The sequence below is a fragment of the Poecilia latipinna genome, unplaced genomic scaffold (genome assembly GCF_001443285.1).
Source record: "Poecilia latipinna isolate Pla-1442-1.1 unplaced genomic scaffold, P_latipinna-1.0 Scaffold2945, whole genome shotgun sequence".
Lineage (NCBI taxonomy): Eukaryota > Metazoa > Chordata > Actinopteri > Cyprinodontiformes > Poeciliidae > Poecilia > Poecilia latipinna.
This window is the reverse complement of record NW_015115561.1, coordinates 15012-34799: the sequence shown is the minus strand read 5'-3', so window position 1 is coordinate 34799 and position 19788 is coordinate 15012. Positions and strand designations below refer to the sequence as shown.

The 19788-nt window shown below is 36.9% G+C and overlaps 1 protein-coding gene across 1 annotated transcript in view; it reads right to left on the bottom strand.

Moving 5' to 3' along the window:
• The window catches only part of LOC106939683 (CUB and sushi domain-containing protein 2-like), a 42274-nt gene extending 25355 nt beyond the window's left edge, over window positions 1–16919 (bottom strand). Inside the window, exons 1-7 of the mRNA XM_015022179.1 lie at window positions 16778–16919; window positions 14810–14887; window positions 11063–11150; window positions 10425–10549; window positions 6927–7048; window positions 3843–3946; window positions 1830–1942 (exon numbers count right to left, since the gene is read on the bottom strand). Coding sequence (XP_014877665.1) covers window positions 1830–1942; window positions 3843–3946; window positions 6927–7048; window positions 10425–10549; window positions 11063–11150; window positions 14810–14887; window positions 16778–16919 — 772 coding nt within the window. The remainder of the gene's footprint in view (window positions 1–1829; window positions 1943–3842; window positions 3947–6926; window positions 7049–10424; window positions 10550–11062; window positions 11151–14809; window positions 14888–16777) is intronic.
• Window positions 16920–19788: the final 2869 nt, after the last annotated feature.

Here is a 19788-nt window from a genome sequence, read left to right as displayed (position 1 = left end):
GCTAATTAGATTTCGGTTGCTCCTATCGAGGAGGTGAAGTGTTCCAGAGTGTTTCTTCCCCCTTCATTAGGTAGAACTCATTGTTTTAATTACACTTTTGTTCCATATGCTGCTGCTCCACTTTCTCTGTGGTTTTTACTGATAATATACAAACATTTGGACCGGAGGAAAAGGCTCAATGTACTTTAGATAGAACGACGGACGGACGCGAAAACATAAGCTTATACGCATCTGCTTTTATGTTAAATTATATTATGCAGCCAAGACACATAATAGAAATTATGATTAAAAACACTGGAATTAAGCATTGGGGGGAAAAAACAAAAGCCACATCAATACTAATGAATTAAAGGCCATCTGATTGTGTTTGAGCTCATTAAGGTTCAATGCATGAAACTCGATGCTAGCAATGAATAAAAATCAGTTTACAACTTATTATTGCCAGGGTGTTAAACCCAACAGAGATTTTCTGTCAGGTTTTTAAGAGATCACTTGGACCTGTGTTACGTTTGAAGTCCTCGTAAGCCATCATTATATTCTATGAATGTGGCAAATGGAGATCAAAGGCCTTTAATTACCACAATCTTTTGTTATTATGCTAAAAGGCTTCAAAAGCCAATGTCTCTCTCTGTTCAATAAGTTTTGGGACCTAAACTCAATCAAGCTTGTTAAACTGAAAGAAAGGCAAAACAGGCTTTGGTTATGCAGATTAAGTCAGGTTTCTCTGTCCGTGGAAAAACAGCTAATGTATGAGGGGGAAAAAAATAGGTATAGACAATAACCTCTTTCAGAAAATAGCTCCTTCAAACAGCTGCAAAGTCGAGCCCTATTTAAACTACTTCTCAGTATTTGCAAATCTCCAGCCGAGCTGGTTAGGTATCCCACAGATGGCTTCATAAATTAGGATAAGAACTCAAACCAAGTCCGTACACAGCATGATTATACATTTATTATGTGTAAAAAGTATGGCAGATATTTTCTTTTCTGAGAGTTACTGGAAATTGGATGACGTGTCTGAAGTCTGTCGAAACACATTCTCTATTTTTCCTCATCACAAAGCCCAACACCAATAGTGTTTGGCCTTTTATGTCTGTGACGTGGCACCCTCCGAGGTTTTGTTCTCCTTTGAAGCATCGCAGTTGCTGAATAAACCCTTAGCTAAAGTCTTCCAATCTTTTCGTTAACACTGGGCTATTCTAGGTATCGACGAGAACTGAAGCTTCAACTGATGCCCCACACCTTGGCCTTGTGTTTTCACCAGTAGTAGTTTTTATTTGCCTTCATCAGTCACTCTGGACTTCAGCAAAAACTTTAGACAACTACACGTGGCTATTCAGAAAGAGCCTTCTTGACGGCCCACAGCAGCAATTTGTGATCAAGTATTTTTCGAGCTTCAGCTGTTGGGATAAAGTCCTCATATTAAATAGATTCTGATTATACTTGAAATAGTATAGAAATGCGTTTTAAGTCTTCCTACCATTTTTGGTAGCCACAATTCCTATTCTTATGTGGTTGGTGATGTTCTTCCTCCTTTTATATTAATTACAGCAAAGAGTCACAAGTCCTGCCTGTCTAAAATTGGTAGATAAAGGTAGGATGCAATTAGTTTTCCATTTAATGTATTTATAGTCTTAATGATGGACAATACATATGTAAAGAAAGTCAATTTAAAGTTGTTGAAGATTCCATTTTTAATGCTCATGAATACATTTTGTATATAAAAACCTATTCTGAAGAATTACTGGCACATTGAATAAGTCTTAAAATGAATCTGAACACATTTTTATTATTTAGTGTTGCTAATCAATCTGACTTATATCCATTCTTACCCTCAAAAGTGACTTTAAATCCAAGGGAGCCACTGGTGTCATCCGTTTTGAAGTTCAGCCACATCTGGTGACTGGTGCTCACCACCAGGTCTGGCGTCGTCGTACCAGACAAGCTGCAAAATCATTAACACAAATTTTGTTTGGTTAGGTCAAATACACAGTTTGAGAGCGAAGAATACATCAGAGGTGACTGTACTTAGTGAAAGTTATCCATCCACTCATCGTCTATACTTGCTTATCGTCACAGAGCAACACAGGGGCAGAAGAACCTTGCACATATATATTCGTACACAAAAACTATCTAGACAGACTAATCTAAAAAGTGATTTTTTTTTTTTTTTTTTGAGAAAACTGACTCATGCAAAGTAGAGAACAGGCAAACTCCAATTAGAAGAGCCCCAGGCTGGGATTTGAACCCACGACTCTCTTGCTTCAAGGCAACAGTGCCATCAACTGCTCCACCGTGCAAGCTGCAGGCTGCATGGAGGAATGGTGATTTTATTATGAAACTGTTGTCACGTTAATAGCTCAAGGACTTAGTATTTCTGTATCCTTTCAACTACCAAAGGGAAATATTAAAGCCTGGGTTACATACAAGACTACTGAACTCTAAAGCTCCTATGAGAAACTCCAACCTGAGAAATTTCAAAGCCTTCATGCAAAACAGCTGGGGACCAGTGGAAAATGAAGGCAAGATCAGTCAATGTCACAGTAGTAATTTAATCCTATTTGAATAGTAATTTCACCCAACTCTAATTAGGAAGCGTATAGCTGCAGAGTAAGTGATTAACGGCTCTAATTTTAATGGTGGAATACAGAGAATAGAGAAACGAGTGGTTGTGTTTGGCAAAGTTGTTTTTATGTGTCGTTTTTATCCTTTTAAAACATTATATTTGTTAGGGTTTTTTTTTTTTTTTTAGCCTTGTGGGTGGAGCTGGGATCAAATATTTAGTTGCTGTTTTTGTTTTTTCAGGGGGTTTTTTATTTCAGGAACAAAAAGCTGAATGGAATATCCGTTCATGTTGCACGACTTGACCCATAAAACTGCATCGAGATTTTAAAAAATCTATTTCTGCAAATACTGCTTCCTTTACTACTTTCATAAATCTAAAACTGCTTGAACTAATTTTACACAATACACGCCATTATTCTTAATTTTGACCCATTTAAAGGAACAGTTTGGATTTTCTATGGTGAGATTCTGTGAGTGTATGCGTAAAAATCTCATATCCACGATGAGTTTGCAAAAAAAACAAAAAACACTAAGAAATCTTCAGATAATTTGGAAGCTAAAAAACTGTCACTCACATTTTATTTGTGTGCAAAGATGACTAACCTACTAACTAGGCCTTTGTGCTCAGAAGAGATTGATGGGATGAGCAAAAATCTTCACAAGAATTGATTTCTATCCTTGCTTTATTTTTGTTTAACTGTTTGCCAGAGAAAAATATTAAACTGCAGAAGCCATTTCTCACAACGTCAACATTTATCGTTTTTCCTGCTCACTTCTAACAGTCAGGCAGCCTCAAATATAAACTGATCTATAAAACCTTTATTAAGGTGGTACATTTCTGCACAATTAATAATAACATCCTGTGAATAGAGCATCTGCTGGTATGAACCAGCAGATGCTGTTTGCAATGCCACACCACTTTGCCGTTGCACTGTTTTTCAGTACTGGAAAGAGTTCTGATTGACAGTGTAGTGCAGCATCTATTTTTAATACCCCACTGCATCAGGTGCTGACGAAATAAAAGAGAAACTGTGCCAATGGGAGATAAGTGCTAGGGGCAAAGGAAGAAAGTGGGCCCTTGCTGGGCATGAGGAGGCAGAGAGGAAAACTAATAGCAAGTGCTACAACACAGAACAAAGACTAAGAGAGGAAAGCACGAACAGCGTCAAAAGACATCTGGCAGAACAGAAACGACTAGTGTCCCAAAGAGCAAAAATGAAAACAAAGGGGAGAAAAATTAAAAGCAAAGAAAGATGAAGGTCAAAGAAGGAGGCACTCACACGTGGAAAATGGTCTTCTGGTCTCCCACGAGCTCGCCGTCTCCCACCGTCAAGGTGTCGTAACCTCTCTCCAGGTCAAAATCCTCAAATGTCAGCTTGATCACCTAGACAACAGCAGAGATATCGCCCAGAGAGGCATAACTGACAGATGCTTGAATGATCTCGAGATCAGGCGCAGAGAAGAGACCTCCTTCCATCTGTGATTCCCGATGCCCCCGTCCATCAATCCATCATTCAAGAGTCTCATTTGAATATTTTTCAGACACATTTCAGTGGACACCTATGATGCAGCTGCACAACCTGCATATAAAGTTCTACTTTGCCTTGCGAATTTTCATACTGGTTTTGGACAATTTCTATAAACTTTTGTTGAACATATGGCCCCCGTTTTGGTTTGTACAGATAAACATTTTTGCATTAAAGCGACACATGGTTCCTTAGGTATGCTTCCCCACATCTCATTTTCTATGTTTCCCTCATTAATCCTCACCCACTAATCAAACATCTAATGCCTTATCAGATGAGACGTGTTTTGAATCATCTCAACACATTCCAAATTCAAAGCAGGAAGAAGTCAATCAGTTTTAAGGCCCGTTTCACCAGACTTAAAATGATTTAAAGCACCATTTTCTGACTGAATACACACTTTGTAGAATATTTCCTACATATAAAGTAGACATAACGACTGAACATCTCTTTAAAGACTTCATGGGGTTTTTTTTGTTCAGCACATAAAATCTCTATAAAACACAGACATGACATGCAATGGGTGTGAATATTTTGCAAGACACTGAACATTTTATAACAGAAATATTTTTATATTATGCGGTCGATATTGAAGCATAAAAAAACAACTTAGTCCTAAAATGCATCTCTGATAGGCACGGATGAACACATTAATTAACCAACAAAGAAACCCAGTGATGACAGACAGAGTAGCAGAGCTGATAGGTACGATATCACCAAAAAACAGAACAATATTTTGTCTCTTAGACTAAATTGGGTGCCACTGATTTCTGACAAACTCCTAATATTTTCAGAAGGCTGAGAGAGCAAGGACTAATGAAAAAGCTTATATAAATGCAAATTGCATTCTGTACTATGTTAAACCTTGTGCCTAATGAAAATTGCCAAGGTGGAGAGAAAAGATTGATGATGTGTTCCAAAATAGGTCAGATCGCTCGATAAATAGAGTTTTATACTACAAACTCTTCTCCAATCTGTCAGCCAACAAGTTAAGTTAAGGGGAGATAAAAGAGCAAAGGTGGGGAAAGGTGGAAAAAAAACAAAGAAAAAAAAAATCTTTGCAACCACACCATGAGTCTGTTATGGGAAATGCATCTATGCAGTTGAAAGGGATCAATAACAAGCTTAAATTTGAAATAGTGTTTACTGGTGTATGTTTTTTATTCTGTGATCCTCTATGCTGTCAAGACAAATCCTTGAGAGTATTACTCAACAAAAACACCAAATATTCTGAATATATGGTCTCGTTTAAAAATATTAATACCCCTTCAACTTTAACATATCATCACTTTAAAACTACCAGCTCTAGTGTGTTTTATTCAGCATAAAGTAGTGAAAACGTTTCAAGTGAAAGGAAATATCCCACCACAGATTCTCAGAAAGAGTTAGGTCTGACAATTAATATGATTTAAAAGTTGAATCTATAAAGTATTTAATCAGGTGAGCAAAAATACATGCACACTTGGAAAAAAAAAAAAACATTTCCCTTTTCTTTCGCTTTATAGTTATGCAGTGTTGGTTTAACACATACAATTTCAATGAATATAGCATATCCTAACATGACAAATGTTATAAGGTATGAATATTTATGGTAGGTTCTATAAAGTCCAAAGAAGACAGTGTTAATGCAGATACCAGCTGTTCAAAAAACCAAACAAAATAATCTTAGAGTTGAACTTTTTGAAGCCAAACACCTTGGCAACTTTACTGTAAATTTAGATTCATACCGGATTAATGCTTTGATACCAATATTAGTAGTTGGTTAAAGAACAAGTCTCTGAAACTTTGTTTTCTTTCCTAAGAGCAGTGTACTTTACATTGCAGAACATCTTCAATGGTACACTCGCCATTCAATTTGTTTTGGATCAGAAAACCAGAGTCCTTCATATTGATGCTTTAATACCTGAAAGACTTCAAAAATAAACTTTTTGTATCTTCAATAAAACTGACCACAATCCGCATTTTGTCACGGCGTCTCGAAACTGAATTTAGGCCTAGAGGAATCATTGTCATGTCCTATTCTACTCCCTGTGCAGTACCTCAGCTAACACCTCCTCTGGCTGGGTCTGTGGAGATGGACAGAAATAGAAGCTCATTACATCTGTAAACAGAAAGAACAGCCTCGTTCCATCGTCATCTGCACCAAACAAAGCAAGATGCTGCCTAAAATACCAGGGTGTGTTTCCGCTTGCAGCCTGTTGGGTATACGGAGTGCGTTTCCATAGCTGCAAACAAAGGTTGGGCGTCGGTGGACATATATCGCTTCTGACTTGCATTCCTGCTTTATCTCTGTTCACAAAGCCGCTTTCACTCGTTGCAGTGAAAAAGAAGGAAAAAAAAGGCGATTTTTACAACTACGTTGCTCGGTTTTACAGAGGGGCATTTGGCAGAAGAGTAGCTGAATGGCCTTGAACACAACTCCAAAGTCCATGGTTCTAAACAGAGGGGCTGTGAGACTTTCATGTTCTCCTCTAAGCATGCCCTTAAAACCATTATTCTGCTGTCCAATTCACCCTCTTTGTGCCACCACAGGTAATTCTAACAACTCGCTCGTGGCTTTTGTTGGAGCACATCCAGTCATTTTCTCTCCTTTAATTTCTTCGTCTCTTACGTTTCAGTCTATCGCTTGGCGTGCTGAAAAGCTCCCCAAAAGTGTCCTGTAGCGATCGTCAAAACCCCAAAAGGAGTCCTGCGTGGCAGAACGCTGCGTCCTCTTCTCAAACAGGTAAGCTGAATTACACGGCTTCACACACATTAACATTTTCACAGGAAACAACCAAAAGTCGATTGAAAACCCTAACCGGTTTCAACTCAGAGCTCAGGATAAGTGAGAATTACCTTAGACGTGTCAGTTGCTGTGATGATCCAAGTGCAGTTGGCATTGTTATCGTACTGAACAGGATAATTAGGAGATGTGATGACACCGCTGGGTCCTTTTAGCTGACCGCCGCACATTGGCGCTACGAGACAACAGACACAAAGAGGTAAATGTTTTGTTAAAGACCAATTCAGACACATGACATGATCACAGAAATGGTGGTGTTTTATATTGTCACTGCCCGAAATGACAAAAATGTCAGTCATTCTTCTATAGACACACCTGTGTAGGATTGGATTGCAAGTTTATCTTTAAGACTTTACTGATTGCATTTTCTGAAGGATCTACTTTCAGTGTTGTATTAAAAAAAAAACCTAATTAATCACCAAAGTTGCTCTAGCTCTTACACCGTGCAACTGATTATGCCTATTTACACATTCAATAAATTAGAATATGAATTTCAATGAGACTTGTCTGTCAGTTTAAAAAAACCTTTTGAAAGTAACCTTGAACCAGGTGCTAGGACATACTTTTACATACATTTCTGTATTAAAAGTCATGTTTTTGCTGGACTCATTTTATTTTATCTGTAATTGCATTGCTGTTGAGTTGTCGTCATTAACTGAAGTAAAGGCTTGAAGACGCGAGTAATTAACGTATATAATTAAGTTCACTTAGTGAATTGAGTTACTGCAATAAATGGACTTTCCAATAATATTCAAATCAAAAACAATAATTTTCTTACAGATAAAATGATCTATTTCATACTCAAAGATGTGGAGTCTGACTAGTAAAAAAGTCAAAAGTCATAAAATAAACAATACAGTCAACAACTGAGAAAACCAGAAACAAAGATCGCAATAAACGACACAACCGCCATGACTTGCTATCCAATTATTGATGTCTGTCGGATCTGTCTGATGCATTTCTGCTGCAGCATCAAGTCAAAAGTTATGTGCAGTTTGATAGAAGTCATTATCAACTTGAACATGCACATTCCTCCTGTAAGGTTTTTGAAACAAGATTGTCTGTCGACCTTTGACTTTATAATTTACTGGGATTCTTTCTAGAGAACACTAAAATAAATACAGAACGATGGGGCCAAGAGAATAAACAGTAGAAGTAATCATAACACAGAACCTTAAAAAGTATTTAAACCTATTCAATTTCTTTTTCACATTTTGTCATGGTGTAGCTACTATGCACTGAACTATGGCATAACTGAAGTTTTTAAATGTGAGATTCAAGTTCGTTGTAACAAAACAAAATGTGGCAAAGGATGAATTCCTTTTCCAGTATGTATAATATATAAGCTGATAAGCTGTCCTCATCCTCAGGATTCACTGCCCTTCATACTTTGAGCCAGGCGATAACTTAAACACATTTCTCTTTGAACATTGCAGTAACTTGATTATAACTTAATAAAGAAAGTAGATTGCTTGGAAATCAAGATCCACTCAACTAATAGAAAATCAGTTTTATTTAAATGTTTTAATGATCTTAGTCCACCTGTCTGCATTTAAAATTTCATCTAATCAACAGGGAAAGGAAACAGCATAAATCTCCCTTTAAATATTCACATCGACAGAGTAGGTGAGGAATTGGCAAAACAGACTTAAAAAAGAAAAAGGTACAAGGTGACTTTTCTTAGGGAGGCCCGAGGGCATCAGCATGGTGGAACAGTTAAAAAAGAAATACATTTAATTAAAAACAAGACTTCAGGAAGTCCTCTGCCTGTGCGTATGTGAAGACAAATCTCACATATGCATTATTTGGAAAAAGAGAGGTCTTCAGGGTGTTGAAGAACCACAAACTACTTGCATACTAAATCATTATACCACCAACGTAAACCTATTTACATCTAGATCTGTCTGGCAAATTTAGGAGCAAGTTATGTAACTGTAAATAATGTTGATAATTAGAGCAAGAAAATTAAGGTTGTTCTTTTTTACCACTTGTCCTATACACCTTATGCAGGAATCTGTTGGCAGAGGAGATAGGCATATGAGAGGATTATATGCTAATTATTAGGATTATATCAGATCATTAGCAGAGGAGAACATAAGTAAGATTGAAAAGGTAAATAACATATAATTGAAGTTAGAAATATTGATCTTATGCCAAGAAATCAATTTGTAAATACCTTATCCCAAAGTGTTAATGATAGCCCAATTAAATGTAATGATGACTGATGCTAATTCAGGATACTCTAATTGCTTCCCGAGAATGTTTTATCTTTATCTAAGCATTGTGAGTCTGATTAAAGGCGCAGCATGAAAGGGTTCATAATGGATTGCTGAATGCTGAAAGAAGACATTCGTCAGGACAAATTTCACTCACATTACGGATGATGTTGGTACAAAACTGTCAGTATAAGACTTTATGCTTCACTGCATCACAAAGGTATTTTCTGAAATGCAGGTGACAAAGACTGCAGATGGAACCACGACTAATTAGCACCACATTTCCTAAAAGTCACATTCATTTAGTGGATGCTGCAGTGTAAACCGGTTGTACCAATTTTAGAAAATCAGTGACAGCTCTCGCAGTCAAAGCAAAAACCATCGCTACCGTTGACAAAAGTATAGAAATAAAACTTTTGCTAAATTATCGCAATCTCCATAAAAAACCTTTTGATTTTGTGGAATATTTTTGTTGGATTTTTGGGACGTCATAAGTGTCCTGATAATTTTGCTTCTAAGGGTGTAAAATGAGATGCATTTAGTGAATAAGTAACTATAAACTATTTTGTTTATTAGCTTATTCATCAAGTTCTCTTTCTCCATTAAATCTGTTTGGCTGCTCAGCAGAAAAGTGATGCGCTTTCACATCCACTCAGCAATTTAGAATTCTTTGAACGTCCTAAAATAGTAAGCCGTTATTTTTTTGTTGTTTTTTATTGAACTAGCTGTTAAAGTTTTATTTGAGTTCTCAAACACGTAGAGGACAGAAATCTCTACCTCAAGGTAGAGAAGTGATGAAATATAAATAACTTTACAGATTCTATTTCCTTTCTCCGTGCCTGAAAATCACTTTTAAATCGAATACCAACTTTTTCCTGACTGTGCAGGAACGCTCCGGAATTTCCTTTGAGCTACCAAGTTTGACGTTACGGTAAAGCACTCCATTGATGAATCCGTAATACTGTTTTAGAAAGAATCCACTCAAGACCAGATACTCAAAAACTGCACAGATGTCAAAACGCTCAAAATTTCAATAAATCATCCATTACCAAAAGGTCATGAGGAGAAACGACATGATTGATGGGCATGGACCATGCGTGCATGGCTAAGCAACAGAAGCAGAATAATGCTGAGTGAAAGGTCAAAGTCAGGCCACTCAAACTTGTGGGAACTGCGTATCAAGAAGAAAAAGAAATGTACTGCACTCCCACACAAAATAACAGCAGCCTTATAAGCAAACATGGGTTGAGCACCTCAGTGCAGAAGAATGAATCGAGATCAAATTCAGTCTGCTTACGTTACATACGTGCATAGAGACAACATGTCAAAGCTTACCTCTGCAGATGGGCCGGTCATCACTCCAGCCCACATAGCTGTCTGTCACTCGGAGGCAGCTGATGCTCTTTGAGCCTTGCAGTTCGTAACCCTCATCGCAGGAAAAGTGCACTGTAGCTCCTCGCCTGCAGTCAGAGAAAGCGCAGAAAATAAATTAGCTAAAATGTTGGAGAACCAGGAAAACGTATTTACTGATGATAAAAAAAAAAAAAAAAGCATGTATATTTTCTTAGCCCTACTGGGTGTGATTTGCAAAAATGACACAAATACCGGATACAGATGACACCCATTTGTCTGCGTTACAGGTGACCACTGATGCAGACAACAGCTTTGACAGGAAACAAGACTCCATAGCCCTTATGGTGATATCACCGTCTCCTGGAGGCAGGCTATTGCTGCGCTGTGGCTAAAATAGGAGGGGACCTGTATCTGCTTAAGCTTACACATTTGTCTCATTTGGTTTGCTTCGCATCAGGAAATGTGTCGCACTGGAGCACGTTTTAAAAATAAACACCAGGAGGTTGCAGAGCCAGATAAGCTATCAGAAGAAATGCTGTTTCTTTGTTGTTTCAGCCATATTAATCTAAATGAAAGGTAAAACTGAATTATCCGATGTTCTTAGTGTTCCTCTTGTTTACCTGAAGTCAGAGCCTTTTCTTTTCCCCCGATCTGGAATCCCAGGATCTGGACACATGTTGTGTCCTTGAGCTACACCCATTTGGGACACTATTGACAGAGAACAAACAAAAAAAAAGTATAGATTGTTCAGCAGGTCAAGGACAAAATATTTATTTTCTGAAAATGCTGTGCCAAATGTTACAAAAACAACATACTGCAGAATGCATGGCTAGCTTTTACACTAAATGCTTAACAACTAAAAAGACTATTCTCCATAGGGTAAATAAAGTTGAATAAATGTCCATTTTACTTTGCCACTGCTTGATATTATGGTTTACATTTTAGAATTCAAGTCTTTATACGTGCATCTTCTGTTTTATTTGTACAATATGTTTTTCTTTTCTTTTGTCAGTTTAGCTTCACTTTTTTGTGATTAAAATTTAGAAGTTTCTTTATTTAATTATTTAAAAAAAAATGGGAAAGAAATCAAATCAAGCAGCTCGATAACCGCTGATCTATCTACAGACAAGTTGTGTTCACAACACTATTTTTGAGCAAAAGAAAAAAGAAAAATGTTTTTTTCAACCACAAAATCTCCGTAAATCTCTGTTTAATCATGTCATTGAGTGCAAAACAGTGAAGTTTCAGTGTCAAGAGGGGTCAGGTAAACTTGGCAAAGTGGGTAAGCCCTTACTGACTGCCAGGGGTCAGAGTTCTACAGGGTCCAATCAATGGGACACCTGCTCTCTGGCCCGAGTCGCAGACTAATGCGAGACTGCTATAAATTCAAAACAAGGCTCGACAGTGTCAGCAGAGCTTCCAGGTGCTAAAATATGCAATAAATTCTGAATAAATAAAGCTGGGAGAAAGCTGGTTATTCAATTTACCTCAAGCTTTAAAGGGGAAAAAAAAAATCACATTTTGAGCAATTTTTAAAAGAACATAATTGCAACCAATTACAGCATATTTAAAGAGAAAAACGATAAATGAAGCTTGAAGGCTGGATTTATAGATATACAAGATCTCGATAGATCTAGCTGCAGATGTACAAAAGGTGTCGTGCCTTTGGTAATGTCCTTTTTGGTGCAATTATGTGACTGCTTTTGTTTAATTTTCACAGAATGGCATCACTAAATTACTGAATCTTGTATGTGTTTTTGTTTAATTGGAATCGATGAATTAGGGTTTTTTTTTTTTTATGAATCAAAGTTGGCCACCAAACTTTGTGCTGCACAATTTGCAGCCAAAAGCAGTATTATTTAGACAAAAAAAAATCAATGCAAAAGTGCTCCCAGGAGCAGTAATATTTGCACACCTGTCTTCTCACTCACTCACACACACACACACACACACACACACTTGAGTGACATCCCAGTTTTAATCCAAAGGCTTTAATATGATTTCAGCCTACCCCTTTGCTGCTATACCAGCTTCAGCGTTTCCTGGAAGGCTTTTCATAAGGTTTAGGATTATGTTTATTGGATTTTTTCCACCCCCCCGTTTTTTTCAGGAGCACATTTTTGAGGTCACACACTGATGTCAAACGAGAAGGCTTGGCTTCCAGGCTTCGATTCATCCCAAACGTTTGGTCCGTCTGGCTGAGGTCAGTCGTGTTCCTCCACACCAGACTTGTTCATCCTCGCCTTCGTGGCCCATCGCTTTGTGAACTGGTGTGCAGTCATGTTGAAACAGGAGGGCTCCATCCTCAAGACATATATTCAATGTTGAGAATATGAAAGCGACAAATACCTACAGAAGCAGTCTCCATGTTTGAGGGTTTGACTGAATATGTCTGTCGCCACGGATACGACTGAATACCCCTGAATTCAATGATTTTGGTCAGACCCAATACCTTTTGGAAATGTAGCATGTATGAAAAAACCCAAATGACTATCATTGAAACTTTTAAGTGACATCATTACTTTACAGAAGGAAGCACCCGTTAGTGCTACCTGTAACAAAACTACCACTTCTTTACATGTAATCGTCATATTCTTCACTAAGGCTACCACTGTACTGATTCACCCAGTTTATCCACTAAAGAACTGGATCACAATTTAAAGAGCCTTGGCTTTGAGTAGCTAAGGATGATCAAACTAGAGTCTTCTATTTGATATAGATATCCTTTTTTTTCTTTCTTATCTGAGTCAATGAGGATATCTGGAATGCCTCATCAGGTATAATTAAGTTTATATGAGGGAAGCTAAGTGTCATTAAATCACACACTGTTATTTGGGATCTGCTCTGATTTGGCCTGTTCCTTCTACACCTCTTGGCCCATTATTGTAATGAGCTGCTTGCACCTGTGTTTGAAGATTAGCACAGATTTGGGGTTTCACCTGTACGACTGGATTCTCCCACAGGTACTAATTATGATTCGCAAACAGTCACAAATTTACATGTCTCTGCAAATTTATCCCGTGAAAACAACAACAAAAAAAGTGTCATTTATTGGCAAAAAATGTCTCATGCATTGTAAACTGGTATATAAGGTGATAAAATATACAAACAGTAGAAATAAAACAAAAAACATCTAAATTTTACAGTAGCAACTGGAGAGAATAAAAATCAACACAATAAAAGGAGCTTTCTAGACAGAAGTGTAAATAGAGCAGTTTTCTACTATTTTCAGTCTTCAGCTTGCAACTTTGCGTAGTTCTGGATGACTTAATCCTCTCAGTACGTTATTGTTTACATGTTTAGCTATTGCTGAATGAGATTAATGCTAAGCTGAGAGGACAAGGAAGGTTTAAAAATAGCAACGGAGGCAATTACTGCTGTCTTTTCACAGGTACAAGAGTGTGTTTAAAGACTAGACATCACTGTTTTTAACTGGCTTTGATGCTTAATGGGTACTTTAAAAGAACAAGGAGCAGAGACAAGAACCTTTGACTTGGTAGTGAGCAAGTTTCAGGCAGTTGAATCTATTTTAAAAGTAATAAAATATTTTCCGATTTTAATACTTCCTTAGCAACTTATATTCAACATATCAACTGAATCCAACATTTGACAAGTTCTGTAAAAGATTAGTCTTTTTGCCCTCCAGCGTTGTATGCCTGAGCGAAATTTCCGTACGTCCAATAACATGCATGGTGTCTAAGTCTTAAGTCAGTGCCTCACCAGCAGTGAACCTCCCCGCACGACACAGATATATATATATATATATATATATATATATATATATATATATATATATATACCCTACCCTAACCCTATGTGTTTAGAACAGCTGACAAATACAGAGGTCTTAAGTTAAACCTTTGAAACTAAAACATAATTTAAAGCATCAAATAATGGATCTGCAGCACAGTTAAAAACAGGCAGTTCTGGTAATATTTAGGCATATCATGTTAAAGCCAGGCTCTATTTTCCACATTATGATTAAAAAGTGCTAATCATTTTTCCCATAGTGCAATATGTAAAACTGAATTATTCACTTGTCACAAGCCATGTTGATTTGTGTTTTTTTTCAAAAGGCACGTTTTGTTCGGGGAGGTGCACATGTGCAGTCAAACTCTGGTGCAGATCAGTGAAGCAAACTATGATTGGTCTAAAAACAGGTTTCAATTCATTTGGATGAAGTGGACCATGACATGAGGCATTGTGAGTAAAAACAACCCAACCAAAGATCTGGGTAGCAAGGTTGCCTTCAGAAAGAGCTCACATTCACATGGATTGAGGATAACGGTGACAGAAATACAGTCAGATGAAATTATTTCAAAACTGCTGATATTTCAGCAATACAAAAAGTAAGAATTATAACTTACACACTGATATCTTGTGGTGGTTGTCTTTGCTTGGCAACATCTTCACACCTCTGGATTTGAGTTCAGTCATCTTTTTCACTGTTGACAGCACAGACACAAAGGACAAAAAAAGAAGAGTTTTTATAATGACATCAGTATAGTCAACTAGGAGCTTAATGACTGCAGCACATAACTTCCATGCTGCTGATTATAGCACTACCCACTGAGTTATGTTTACATCGATTTGGGGAAAGTAATTTATTAAGCAGCTAAGCAGCTGGATCATTGTCAAAATGTGCAGAATAGTAAAAAGGTTTATGTTTAGAATGATGGTGTTATTTATTTTGACTTATAAAAAGAAAGATTTTACACTTAGGAATAAAGCTCAACAATGTGAAATGTCTTCATTCCTGTGGAGTCCTTGAGGAAAACATTTTTATTCAGAGAAAATGATTAATGAAGGAAATATACAAACAAAAGATGCAGTTTAAGTAGTGGAGCCTTGTGATAGCAGCAGTGAGAATGAAAGCTAAGTCATAATGGTAGAATAAAAAGCTAATATTTGTTCCTCAGTTTTTTAAAAAAAAAAATATATATATATATCTTCAGCATTATCAAAGACCCAAATAAACTGTTTTGTCTCTTTGTGACATTTTTTGAAATGGCATCCTTTGCTCTGTTTTAGCTGGGGTTTTTGTCTCTCAAAGATATCTGAGGCACATGTCAAAAAGTCTGTTTAAGATGGTTGTGATAAAAGAAAAACAATTAAAAAGATGTGCTCTCTCAACTAAACAAAAAATGAAAACGGCTCGTTCCTGTAATTTGGCGTCTAAACTGACAACTACTTCAGGTTCTAAAGCAACATGCCAGCTTTCTGACATAATGTTTGACACATAAAAATGAATCTTGTGATCAAGCTGATTTTGGTGTTCAGATGATGAACGGATTTTAAGAACAAGGCAGTTCGAAACGCTTTTCATGATAAAAATATAACCGCTTATAAATCATTGAATGGCTGAATCCTGTTTTTTATTCTTCTTTCTGAACACACCACGGGTAAATTAAAAGGATCTTCTCTCAGTTCTCTGTTAGAATCTGATCTTGTTAAAATCTTGGTCAACATTTGTCAAACAGTGAACAATTGAATAAACTTGTATTTTACATTCCAGGCATTTCTCCTTTTTTACTTTGTAATTTTCACAGTACTCCCCCCGCTTCCAATTATCTCGCCGGTGGATGGCTGGAGGTAAAATCCTCACATATGACCATTTTTGTAGAAGATCTAATCCTTTTTCAGAGCTCATCCCCTCTTAGAGGTGCCCCCTGCCATGCTAACAGTTATGAGGAAGAAAATGGATGCCTGTTGCAAAAAAAGCAAAAAAAAAAAAAAAAAAAAAAAAAGGGGTTTAGCGGGTGTGTGTTTTTGTGCACGTGTCGTTTCTGCGTGTGTGCGTGTTTGCACAAAAGTAATTGGCTCAGAAGTAAGGACCTTGCAATCTTTGCAATGTTGAGAGTCCTCTGCCAATACAGAAAGAATACAGTATTCCTTCTTCTACCTAAAAGTGTTCAGAATTGGTAAAACAGCAACAGTTTAAAGTGAACGAGAAAACCATGTTACAGAATTACCCAACAAAGTTGTTACTGACCTTAGTTATGATATTTGTAGATTTACAATAAATGAATACGTTTTTTTTTTTTTTTTTTAGCTACTAATGAAAATGTGAAACATTTTTACTGTTAACCCTTTTGATAAATATGCACTAAACCAGAAATAAGGTCATAATAAAGGTCATAAATTCTGACAACTTGAGTCAGAATTAATATTTTTGGGTTTTTACAAAAATTGGAAATCAGAAGCTGCCAAGAAAGCGACATTTTGTGCATCTATGTATGATATTAAAAAGGTCATAACAAAAGTGAACATACCATGTACAGTTAGCAATGTCTATAATACTTTTGATGTTCTATTAATTCATCTCTTGATCTTACCCTGGTACTGGGCGCTGAAACCTCTCAACCTGTGGTTGCCATCTGACGTAAAGTGAAGTCGAAGCCAGTTCTTGCTGCTAATGATGGGCGAAGGAAGGTTGGGACCAGTAAACCTGCAAAAGGGAGAGACGTACAAAATCATCAAGAAGTCTGTAAAGCAACGTTTATCAGAATAGGTTACAGCTACACCAACATTACAGTTATCCTGTTTCTACATAAATTAAATGCAAAATCGAAGATATGGATCAGAGTCCCCTGTGCGTCTATCAATACAGCCTACCTGAGATCAGACAGTCTGACAAATCTAGTAAGCTTCTCTTGTTCAATATTTTATGTCTTATTTTCTATTCAATCCTCCACTATTTGACACTGGGGATGCTTGTGCTTTGCTTTAGTGGCATATGGCAGTTATGTAATCCATTATGTTTTGCATAAAATCAAGCCTAATAACACCCAATATCTCATGGCACTTGGCAGAAACTGCTGGTTTTCCCAAGTGACTGCCTTGTTTGTTTTTCTTAATTATACAAAAACTCGAAAACTAATGCGTCCACAACTTGAGAGGTGGTAATGGGGTACTCCTAGAACAGCTATCAAAGTGGATGTTTTGGTGCTTAAGAGGACATGTAACATTAACAACTTTGAATCAAGTTATGATCCCAACATTAAAAAAGAACTAAGGCAAACCAGTACTGACTTTTGATGAAAAAAACTATTTATTTTATTGCGTTGGAGAAGCAATGGCGAATTATACACTTAAACTGCCTCTTGATCTGTATTTTAATGAGGCATGTTGCTCACCATGCCCTTGTTCTGTTGTTAGAGCCAAAGTCATTTGGAGACGCATCATGTTTTATCTTGAGACGCACAAAAACAAGCATGCAACCACACTCAAACATCCACAGAAAAACACAGACGTGTATTTGAATGTGATTGTGAATTCCCTAGGTGCAAATTGCATTTTCCTGACATCATTGACCTTATTTAACTATTCATATGTACTATTAGAGAGGACATATTGTAATTAACATTCTTTGGACTGTATTATTTGCTCACACTAGTAGGTGCCCATGTTATTTGGCATTGTGACCAAGGTTATATTGAATATGTACAGTATAAGAAGTTTGTTTTCTCATTGCTGCCAGAATTATAACCAAGGGAAAAATATGCAACACTTAAGATTGTTGAAATAACTGACTCTTCATGTACATGTGTTCAGTTTCTTAAACAGAAATGTAACGACTGGCTTTTCTCAAAACAGATTTTACATCAAAAAGTTACAGATGGCCCCAGGTAAAAACAACAAAAAAAGAAAACAACACAGGTAGGAATCATTTTATTCTACTCATATGCAATTAAATATTTTCATACTAGGAGTGTTTTATGTTTCAAACATGCTGGAAATAAATTGTTCCATCATTTTCAAAATGTATGTATTCTTTCTTATTAGTAATTTCAAGGTGAAAAAGAGTTAAGGACAACCAAGAGTGTCCTCAAAGCAACAGGCATGTCTCCTCTTGAGGAGTGAACTATAGGAGTTGCTATAACCACTGTAGAGGTTATTAAAGGAAATTAGAGGTTATTAAATATTGGCAGCACTGTGTATCTGCTCACAGTGAAGACTTCTAAATGAAGGACTTGTTACAAAAAGTGCAAGAACACAGCTTCTGTTCAATAAAGACATCAAGGACGAACTGTACTTATGCAGGGTGTACAGAACTTCAATTTTACTACAGGATGCGTCATCTTTCTGATTACAATTTTTACCACAGAATAAAAGTCCAGTGCTACTATGAGTTCCTGTGTCGTGTTCACAGTGAGACATCCAAATACAAACTATGTGCAGTTGGTTTTTATTCAAGGAATCGTGTTTGCTCAATACATTGCAAAAACAAAATGCTCTTATTTTTATGTAAAGCATAACCGTGCCACAGTGTGGCGTGAGAAGGAAAACTTTTGGGTTCATACTAAATGTTCAAAGTAGTAGTTGTCTTTTATATTCATTTCAGTACACACCAGATGAAATGCTAACAACAGTGTAAAACATGAACTGAGCCTTCATTTGCAAATGCAAGAGTATGACTTTAAGAGTTACTTTAAAAACACAACATTCAGTCCGTTACGATATCAGGTTTCCGAGCTTGATATTTATTTCTCGATTATTAATAAGCCTCTCATGAACACAGCGGTGGTTGAGTAGCTAATTTAAACCCCTGCTCTGCTCGTCAGTCGGTCTTTGAGTCGCCTTTTTTTTTTCTTTTCTTTTTGTTAATGGAACCAAAACGCACAGAACTGCGCAACACCTTGTTGAAACAATAATTACTGAGATTATTAATTTTAACACGATTTTTTTTTATAGTTATTTCTTTTTTTAATGAAGCTACAAACGTTTAGGATCTTAGTGAATATTTTTTATAAGCCCGTCAGAAGAGGAAGTGCTGGTCTCAGCGTCCTGGCGGCGATCAGTTTGTCACCTGCTGAGATCGACTCAAAATCTTTCTGCGATCGACATATTGGGCACCCCTGGTGAAGGTTATGTGGTGCACTCAAGCTTTGGGACCCAAGTGTTACGCTTGCCACTGAGCTAGAGAAGAAAATTCCTCTGATGTAGTTTGTTTGTCATGATTCTTATGAACTTTAAAAACTCACCAAAAAGATTTAAGAAGTCAGTTTAATTCTTTGCTCAGGGCCATCCACCAATTAGCATTCAGTCTCCAAGGTAATTAACTGCTCCACTGTTCGATTGGAGGTAGTAGGAAAAAAATAAACAAGCAGAGTAGTTGTTTATTTCAAGAAAGGCCTAAGCTGTGTATATAGCTCTAACCATCTTTACTCTGCCAGCTGTGATGTCCCTCAAAAGTTGCTAATGGACTTTTTTCCTCCACACCAAACTGTCTGCTATTCTACATTATTGAAGTATATCCTTATCTCAATCGGGGGGGAAAAAAAAACATCTGCTGTCATTTGTGCCCAAAATAACCAAGAGAAGTGGATGCAAATGCATAGGCAGC